Below are 10,187 nucleotides of genomic sequence, written 5' to 3'. Positions count from 1 at the left end.
AACCAGAAACTTTGCAAATGTCACAACTACTTCTTGTTGTGAAACTCTCTAACAAATGGAGTGATTACAGCAAAGTGATTTTCTAATTCAAATTGACTTATAAATTGTGATCTGATTCCATGATAGGTGGTGGCACGCAACAGACAATATGTGAAACAGTGATGTTGAGTTCTTCTTTGGGAGTATTGAGTATAAATTGAAGGTTCAAAATTTCACCGCAACGGTGCGCTGCACTCACTGTCGTACTCTTCTAATACAGGGCACTAGTTATCCCGTGCCCCATATTCAGGATTTCACCGACGGGTTGGCAGGTTGCACCATCTTTTCAAAAGTGGATTTGGTCCGTGGCTATAATCAAATTCCCATGCATCCGGACAATGTAGGGAAAACGACGTTACCACCCCGTTTGGACTCTTCGAGTTTTTTTGCGTATGCCGTTTGGTTTGAAGAATGCCGCCCAAACGTTTTAACGAAAGATGGATTCTGTGTTGGGCGATCTGTCTTTTTGCCTATGTTTATTTGGACGATGTTCTCGTGGCCAGTGTTTCCGCCGACATGCATTGCATCCATTTACGTCAAGTTTTCGAGCGTCTTTCGGCCCATAAGGGCCCTTATTTGCAACGTCACACGGCCCAAAGAAATCGGGAAGAGGCACGATAGATTACTAAATAAACTTTTCTTGCCTTGCCTTGAACGCAATTTCTTTTCCGGACATTATGTGACCCAGGGCACTAATTATAAATAAGATTTTAATACCAATAGCCAAACACAACGCAAACGCATTATAACTCAAAAAAAGATAAATCGGCCCAATTGGCCCTTTATTTGGTAGAGGCTGAATGACCAAGCGCCCTCTGAAGTGCAGAACGTAAAACATATATCGTGCACTGTAAGGGGGCTATGGCCTAGTATTAAATCGAAAGAAATGTCTGTTTGGGCAATATGAGCTTGAACTTCTGGAGCATTGCATCACAATCACGGGTATCCAACCTTTGCGCACCAAGATCGAAGCCATCGAGCTCTTCCCCACTCCCCGAACCCCCTTTCAACTTCGCGAATTTATTGGCATGATCACGTTCCACCACCGGTTTCTTCCNAGAGAGGGCGACAAAGAAAGAAGGGAGTTTAGATGATTTTGGGCAAGTTTTTCCAGGTCTAAATTGTAAGGCTTTAAGATATCTGATTGAAGAGATAGTAGCAAAAGTGAAGTACGAGACTCCGAACAGATTAGGGAATCAGCTGTCTAGCAAGGGTACTGTAGGTTAATGCTCTTGCTTTTTTCGATTTATCCTTTTCTCTTGCCCCAACCCCCGATCACTCATTCCTTTTCAGAAATATTATGTTGTAGACAAGTCATGATTATTCTCACATGTGTTCTATGAGTTACCTTTCAGCTGTCGCTAATCGCTCCTTTTCATTTGCAAATTGTTGCCCCTTTTTTCCCCCTGTAACCAAGTTTGTGTTGGCTTATTGCATAAGGCCAAGGGGGGGAGTATGTTCCGTCCACAATTTCGTACATCATCCTAAGATGACATGGATAAATGATGTACAAGATGAATGATTGTTCCCGGAACGGTTTTTATCAAAAGGTGAAGAAAATGGGTATTATGATCTTGGAAAAATAGCAAAGTTGTTGGATTGCCCATTGTGTAGTCCGTCTGTCGGTCAGATGTCGACCAAATTCCAGCCTAATGCTCGTGAAGACGTCTTGATCCATCACAAGTAGCTCCTCCAGCCCTTGATCATCCTATCACCAAGGAATAGCTCCAGTACCCGAGGGGGCTGGTCAGCGCAGCTACAACCATGGGTGAAGAATGACGGATACATGTTGAAGGGAGTAGAAAACAGGAAATTCTCGGTCATCAAACGACATTCTCGTGATCATTTTGAGACGAGGAAGAGAATCTGAATAAGCAAATCTCATCCCCAATAATCGATGTCACCAAAATGTCGGTCAGACCCAGTGGTGGTCAGATGTTGCCCACATGCCACACCCTACAGAAAAGACAGACATAATCCATTGTCGGCAATCCGGGAAACCCCTTGATGGCCAATGTGGCTAGCCTGACGAAAGGAGGTCAACCCTGGACATTGGTATGTGAAAATCCCTGTTGCGGTCAGATGTCATACAGGCGCAACGGTTTTACCCAAGAAACCGTCGCCGTCCACCAAGGGCCCTGGAACAACCCTTTTAGCCTCCATGTGGAAGAGGCGGAAGCCAACATTGCAAGGGAAAAGTTGAATCAACGGACAGTCACATTTTTGGGCTCGAGGAGAGCAGAGCCACCATTTGAACCTCTCGGACAAGGGACCATTGAACATTGCAAGTGATAGCAACTCCATCGGTAAGCTCTTGCTGGTATTTTGAATTGAGAACATTTTGATAGACGTGCTGGAGGTTGAGTCGATCCATTTTTGAATAAGAGCAGAAAAGTCAACGCTTGGAGTCGGGACCCAGGAAGCCGTGCAGAGTCAAGAGGACCTGGGGAAGTGCATAGCATACATCAGTGAGCCAGCATAGACGAGTTGAAAAGTCTCTGGAGCTGAGTACAAGTGCAACTTCTGAGTTATACTCCGTCAATTCGATTCTGGACCTTCAATCCAATCAAACCGACGTCATCGCCGTGGATCTCCGTTGGACAAGAATCACCCTCATCAAAAAGTAGGATCAAACCATTTTCTGTCCATGTATGTTTTTCCTCTTCCATGGCCCCAGCAAATTACCCCCTCTTTCGTTACCCGAGCAAGACAGCTGATTGGTAGAGTGTCATTTTATGTAGAGCAATTGAATAAAGTAGATGGAACTGTAACCGAAGTTCATCTTTGATTTGGCAAGAGTCCGGTGTTAGACTCTAAGTGTAGAGATCAGCATCGTTTGATAGATGCACAGTAGACTAGGATAGTGACCACATTTTGCAGGATAGTTAGCCTTGAAGATTGGCCCAGGTATGCCAGACAACCGAGATTGATCTGGGACCAATGGGGAGTAGAGGTAACTAGCGATTTGTATCCTTAGTCATTTGATGATTGTTTGAGGCCCTGATAAAGGAAGCTCGAACTATTGCTCGTATGCCCGATAGGTTTATACCGGAGGCCTTAAGATAGGTCTAAGAAATTTAAGCCCATGTACTAGGTGCTCTCCATCTTTGAGAGCTATCAAGGTATTTTTACCTAGTGCTTGGGTCAGGAGTTCCATGTTTCCGTTCACCACGGGAATTCAATAAGTCAGGACCTTTCACCCCTGGCTGGTGGACGGAACAGTAGTGCATTTTTTGTCACTCTGAATTTGAAAAAAAGGAAGAAATGTCAACGTATATTTTTTTTAACTTGCTAGAGCAAGATATTATCAAAGTAATAGATAGTCCATAGGATAAATTCTTCAAAACAAGGAATTTAAGAGAAAGTACGGAAAATAACAAAACTCAAGATGAAAGCCCAAAATTTAGGACGCTTGGTAATTATAACCCACAGAGCTTTTCTTAACAGGGAAAAATGATCTATTTTGGAGAGAATGACTCCTTTTTTGGTCAAGACGCGGGAAGGAAGCTGGATTGTTCATCCCTTGAAATGTTACTTGGCCAATTGGAATGTTTTCTAGGTCGTGATGAAGCTTCTTCTTCACTTCTTTTGGGATTGTCTTGGTTGGAGGCCATGATTTCTCGAACTTTCTTAGCCTTCTCCTCAATTTCTTTTGCGTTTTGATGAAACTTCAACTCTTCGTCGTCAAACTAAAAGAACAAATAAAAATCAGCAAACATTATTATTGAGTACATAAGCTTCGTTATTTATAATCAATTTGGTCACTAATAACTTTCTTTCCCCATCAGCCGAGAATTTGATTTACATTTAGGGTTCTATGATGATTTTGGAAATTTATTATTTCATTATATTTTTAAAAACTATATTGATTAAAAAGACATTTCAGAATCCCTACAAAAGTGATACACACATTTTCAGACCTCTTGACATTGTACATGCCATCGAAATTGAACGTTAGGGAACCTTTACTCTTGTGATTAGCAAACCTTGCAAGACCAAGACGCCTTCCAACCGTTCCTTAGCCTATTACAAACCTCTCGATCTTGGAAAAACTGGCTCCTTTTGTTCTTCTTCAATAAGGGAGCACTCTCGCGCTCTTCAGCTTTAAACCCATTGAATCCAGGAACTTCAAATTGATCACTTGTCTCATTTGTTGGCGTGGACTGGGATTGGGTCATGGATATCAAATGGATGTGTTTACAGAGATTGCTGAAAAGGCAACCAAACATGATTAACTGATATCTTTTAAATTGTTCTTTGCCATATTACGTCTTCATGATTGTTCTAACTACAATTGAAAATGGTCTAAAGTTTGAACGTTCCCTGACTACCCAAATGCCTATTGACAATAAAGATTTGCTTACACCAGTTCATTGGTGGAATAAGATATCATAAGGAGCTCATCATTAACCCTTGAAGGAGGTGCCATATTTAAAGAATACCTACACAAGTAATAACGTTAAACCACTGACCTTTTTACTTATTCTACCCGAGGCAACTTCATTTAAAATATGATCAATTATCATAAACATTGACTGGAGCATATCTTTTGCTCCTGGAACAGAAATGAGACACCCATGAATCCGCGACAAATGGAAAATGGATGAATTAACAACCTTCAAATACTTGTTAAATATATCCAATTTTTCCTTGTAGTTAAACTAGTACATTTAAATAACATTTGAAATTATCACGTACCTATAAGAAAACTTAGGGCAATTGCAAGTGTAAATGTGAGCACAGGTCTGGGAGTCCGGGCACTTGCCACAAACCACCATGCACAAGGAGGAATTGCAACGGAACCGGTTTCTTTTCAAACTATACGATTGAAGATCGGTTTTATTCCCAGGAGTTTTCGAAACGACAAAGCCAAGATTGGAGGGCTTCACTGAGTAGTTAATGAGATCGAGTGGATGGTTGGCTAAATGATCTGCCTGGAACTTGGACATGCCTGTTCCATGAACACCTTCAACAGCATGGATCTCTTTTCGCAAGTAGAATTGATCGATTTTCATTAGGCCTAAACAGAAGCGCACAATATTGGAGTTCGGCTTCAGAATCATCTTAATGGTGCGATGATATCGTTCAATGGAAAGATTGTGAGGCAGAGTCCCCAAAGTCGCATATCTAGCCCACGAGGTCCATGGCGCAATTCGACCCTCAGGCCCATAATTGGTCCAGAAGTATTGAATTGACTTCTTTGAGCTTTCATCTTGATTTTCCTAGAAAAATTTGATTCATATACCAACTTTGTACCTTTGTTTGAAGGTATATGCGTTTGAAAGAAGGAGGGAGTAATTGCCCTAAATTAGACAATAACCTTACCTATTTGGTTTTGATCTTAAATGCTTCAATTGAAAACGTCTGCTTCTCAGCTCCTAGCCTCAGGCTTTTGATTTCTGAGTACATCTCAGAATTTCTAATGTGTTTGGCCCAATTCTTTTCAAGATGCCAATGACATGGGCTCCACAATATATCTGAGTTGATTACTTCCCGCCAGGAATTAACAAAGTATGGCTTAAATCACTTAAGAGTACTTGAGCTTGAAGACATGCCACTGGAGCCAAAGATTTCAATTCATTCAGTGCCAGCGAAAATATTATTTGATTTTCTGTTTTGACAAGGGATTGAAAAATCGGGCTCCCCTCGCCCCTGGGGTCTGAAAAGAATAAGAAACATTTGTTTTCCAAGACCTCTCAAATTTAGCCATACGAAAGTGTTTAGAACCATCCTGTATTCAATTTTTCATTTCGTGGCGCGTGGGCATTAAAACCCGCTTTAGAATCACTCTCCTAGAGATTACACGTCGACCTTTTCTTCATATCTGCTTGAGGACAATAAATAAATTCAGGAAGCTTACCAATAATATTGACGGATATCAATATAAACTTAGAGGCGTTTGTCCCATGAGTTCCATCAACTGCTATTGTATAAGGATGGTTCTGGAATCGTTGGATCATTTCGGGGCTGGCAAAGCAAATAAGGAATTGTCCATTGGTGTCAACAATTTTGCGACGTACGTTGTTCGCTAAGTTTCTCATATCAAATGTGCGACCATAATTGAAACATCGAAAGGAAGTTTCACCCATTAGCGCCGTCACATTCTCCACTTCGGATATTTTAGGATCGAACCCTAAAAAGAGGTAGGTTAGTCTTGGAAAAAAGAATTTCCCTGCTTAGGTTTTTTTTTTATAAAAGTGGGATATTATTTTCAATCATTCAAAACAACAAAGCCAGATGGTTATATGGATTTGTCAAAACATGAAATGCAAACCTTTAATTGCAACAATGTGTGTGTGACTTAATGGGAGAAGTAAACATTAAATTTAGATTTACTCGGAACACGGTAAAACACTACGTATTAAAAAATTTAAAAGACAAACAAAACGAGAAATGTTGCAATCTCCTGAAGCTTGTGGCTGCTTTCTGCGACTAACATCCCGACAAGCCTAAAACAGGCCACGTAATTCAGTTAACATATATTTTTTTCTCAAAATGGTCCTTCAATTCAGTTGAGCCATAACAATGATATGTTGTCCCTAATTCAAAGTTTTCTCTGAAATGATTTACTTCAACTATTCATTTAACCAAAATGACATTTGAGTGACTAATTTTCGAGTTTGGAATAAATTACAGGCATTCATTATGTAGCTGTAGATGATTTCATAACTTTGAAATTAATTAATCTGGCTTTTCTTATGTCACAGAACGAAAATATCAAATGAGCTCACTCTAATACCTTGCAGCTTGTTAGCCTTTTCAAGTCGGTAAATGTCTTGGGCCGTGACCGGTTTACTCATGCAGTTCTCGGAGTTTGGAGGAAAGTGTTTTTCCAAGATGACATTCTTTTGTAGCCCAGTCTTTAAAAGATCGACAATGCCGTCTTTAGTTTTTTGGGAAAGGTGGACATTCCACCGTTCTAGGGGATGCGAATGTTCAAGGCATCCACGTACTTGAACAATTTCATTGTAGCTGGAGCATCTCTCAATCATTACTGACACGTCACAATGACATACCCGCTTTTGGTTGAACACAAATCTGTCAATGGTAATTTAATATTTGTCAAATTGTTTATGTTATATACTGCAAAGATGTAGGCCAATTTGAAAAAACCTTCAAACAATAAAGCCAATATGATATATTAAGTAATTTAAACATAATAAATAAAAGATAAAAAAGAGTATGGCTGTTCAAACACCGATGGCCAAGTGGTTTGGTCCAAAATAGACATGGCCCTAGAATGGGCCATATTGATCTCATGGAGCTGAAATTTTAGATGTGAACCTAGTTTAACTTAGGCATTGAACGTAGTGAAATATCAATAAGATTCTGAGACCAAAGTGCCGTGAGGGTATACCACTTGACGTGGAATGCCCAAGGTGGGGGAATGGATTCATGAACTTCAAGAAATTCTATAAGTTTGAACTTCATGACCTTCTCAAACACCTGGCAGAAGATCATGAAGATTAAACTTTCTTGATGACAAGAAGTCATTCCTCCAAGCCCACTGGATTCCAGTGCGAGTTATCTGTAATGTTTGCCTAAGTTTTCCCTGTACAAAATGTCCAAGATCAGAGTGCAGAGCCGCATTTTCCTTGAATTTCCTATACTCTCAAATTTGAATCAACAGACCTCTGATGATAAGCTATGTAGGGTTTTGACATTATAGCTTTGAATTAAATGTTTTTATGCATGGAAGTTTGCAAAAGGGACTTGCCTTATTTGCGACGATCTAACTTTCATTTTATCAACATTTTTTGTCAACTCGTTTTGCCCAAAGCAAATCAATTGGCGCGAAACCCGTTCAGAGTGAATACCTCAAGATATCAAAACTGAATATTTGACAATTAAATTCAACTTTTTGATTCCGACAAAATAGCAGCAAATGAAGAAATCTTGCTTACAGTTTCACTTTTGATTTGATATTCCAATTTTGGCACAACTATCATCTGAAATCACCATAAGAGAAAAAGAGCTCTTTCAAAATTCTTTTTCAAATTACTTGAGAGATAAATGACTTCATAAACCTTCCTCATCTTCCAGGTGCTTGTTTCGCATAAAAACTAGACGGGGACGTCCAAAATGGAGAGGAAACTGAACGTCCTGATGGCAGATCAAAATTCCAATTAGTTCTGATGGAAGATAATTTTATATTTCATCGGGGGTTACAAACAACGGGCCAATGTCAACCAGTCCGTAAATTCAATACAAAGCTACATTTTCGGTGTCAAGAAAATCTCTCCCCGAACCTTCGCAGGTCATTGCAGCGTCGTGGCATGCTGGCCAGATTGGATCATAGGCGGTAGATCGTGAGTATCACTTGTTTTGTGGATGGTTGAAATTGAACATTAGCAAAGATGATCACGATACGTCAAGTGTGTTGAAGGTTAATCAGATTGAATATAACCTGATTTAACCCTACACATAGGGCCTAGCAGATCTGCCAACTCCAAATTCGTTGTGGATATAAATTTAAGTGAATTAGATAAGATTTTTGTATTGAACAACCGTGAATTCTATTCTCAGCAGCTTAAGGACACACAAACATAAAAAAAAACTACCATGATCACGAAACTTTCAATTCCCAAGGACAAATGGAACAATGCTTAAGAGAACGACCATTTACGACCCGGTTACAGACTCATTTCGCACCCCTGGAATACGGGCAATCTTAATTTGGCTCGGTATCTTCCTCTGTGTGGTCTGATCAAGACCCGAGACCAAACACGATTGGATTCTTGTCATAGGAGGGGTGATGAAGTTTCGAATGCACGCGAATAAGCTCCGTTGAAATGTTTTGACATCCAAGAGGACCATGAATGGAGAATCCTCACCAACCACACGTTCCACTTTATGAGAGCAATGTCACTTTGCCATTCCGAGGAGCTTCGAGCGGCGGAATGATCAAGTTCGGACCTTCTCGATATCTCCTTTCCTTGGACAGACGTTTGATCACGGAGTATCGGCGAATAACTTGGCCATGTGGAATCGAGACATTGGTCAATTCAAACGGTTGTCAGTTACTCAATGCAAGTGGCAGGGTAAAATTGTTTTCAAGCTGCGTCCATTTGGTCTTTGAGTTTTCAAATTTTCCTCAACCACCCGGGTGGTATATGGTGATTTAGAATTTGGGGGGCTGTGGTTTCAGATTCCTCTACACACCGATGGACTTGTTTGCCCATGGGAACAGAATGGGTCAAGATGGTGGAGCAGAACACAGACCACTTTTTCCAGCCCTCCAACTCACGGGCTATCCAAATACTCAAGAAACCATCATATCAATTTGGACACCTTGGATCAATAAAGTATAATTTTGATCCAATTGGAAAAACGATCAAAGTATTTAGGGATTTCTAGTGAAGCCTCCTCTGACGGAATTTAAAATTCTTTAACAAGGTCTTGCAATGACTTTTACCACTTGCGATTGGTTGGCCCGAGTTGGATATTTCAACGAAATGGCGACAAAAGAATAACTTCATCGATCCTGGTCCTGTTTTTGGATTCCAAGGTAAACCAAGATAGGCGATAAAGGAGCAAGTCTCTTTACAACATCTACCTTCTTTCAGCCATTGCTGTGAGGTACCCGAATTTCTTTGGGGGCCTCATTTACGTCAACGACAATGCCCAGCCTGACGGGCATCCTGATGATACTTTCTTCAAAGGCGATACCCGAACTTTGGCCCAATATGCCGTGGGACCGTATTCCAAGGACCGGACGGTCAAATGCCTGGGCCCGTGGGCAATGAAGGAACAGGAGACTATCCTTCGCTGCGGACAAAATCATTCTTTATGTGAAAAAGATTGCTGATAATGTTGTAACTAAGGCATATTGAAGTGATTGAAATAAATTATAATCTGAAGAAGGAAAGAGAAGAGAGATTGAAAAAGATCTTAGGTCGAATAACTTGGATGTGGTGTTGCAAAATTGTTGCTGAAATAGAATTGCGTTTAGAGCCTATTATATTTCTGAATAATCTGAATTAATACATTTGAATCAAATGTCTCTCGCATTTGTAATCAATTTGTTTTAAGCTTACTGTTCCGACGGTATCTCCCATCTAATTCCATTTCACGATTTTTGATTGCTCGCTCAGTCTAATACCATTTTCTGGCATTTTTGGCATGTTGATGGAATTGGGGTTTCCTTC

The 10,187-nt window shown here is 40.4% G+C and overlaps 1 protein-coding gene across 2 annotated transcripts; it reads right to left on the bottom strand.

Annotated features, from left to right (window-relative positions):
- Positions 1–3,367: 3,367 nt before the first annotated feature.
- Positions 3,368–6,225, bottom strand: LOC131886892 (uncharacterized). 2 transcript variants are annotated; one of them, XR_009373958.1, is made up of 3 exons: positions 5,900–6,225; positions 4,074–4,248; positions 3,368–3,728 (listed from the first exon to the last, which is right to left on the bottom strand). XR_009373958.1 is itself a non-coding variant. In XM_059235345.1 (3 exons), exons 1-3 carry the CDS (start codon positions 5,100–5,102, stop codon positions 3,528–3,530), a joined length of 741 nt encoding a protein of 246 aa, XP_059091328.1. In that variant the 5' UTR covers positions 5,103–5,297; the 3' UTR covers positions 3,368–3,527. The 2 variants fall into 2 exon arrangements, 1 of the variants encoding a protein (XP_059091328.1); XM_059235345.1 differs by lacking the exon at positions 5,900–6,225 and adding an exon at positions 4,738–5,297.
- Between the last annotated feature and the right edge of the window lie 3,962 nt (positions 6,226–10,187).

Source organism: Tigriopus californicus, chromosome 9 (assembly GCF_007210705.1).
Source record: "Tigriopus californicus strain San Diego chromosome 9, Tcal_SD_v2.1, whole genome shotgun sequence".
Taxonomy (NCBI): Eukaryota; Metazoa; Arthropoda; class Copepoda; order Harpacticoida; family Harpacticidae; genus Tigriopus; species Tigriopus californicus.
The sequence above is the reverse complement of the archived record's forward strand: the minus strand, read 5'-3'. Positions and strand labels throughout refer to the sequence as shown.

Bases quoted from the DNA above. Each gene is read 5' to 3' on its own strand.
- LOC131886892 (XM_059235345.1), bottom strand. From the start codon at position 5,102: ATGATTCTGAAGCCGAACTCCAATATTGTGCGCTTCTGTTTAGGCCTA. The intron at 4,249-4,737 runs GTACGTGATAAT...TTGCCTTTTCAG, and splicing joins TGCCCTAAGTTTTCTTATAG to CAATCTCTGTAAACACATCC. The intron at 3,729-4,073 runs GTTTGTAATAGG...TTGTTCTTTTAG, and splicing joins AGTTTTTCCAAGATCGAGAG to TTTGACGACGAAGAGTTGAA.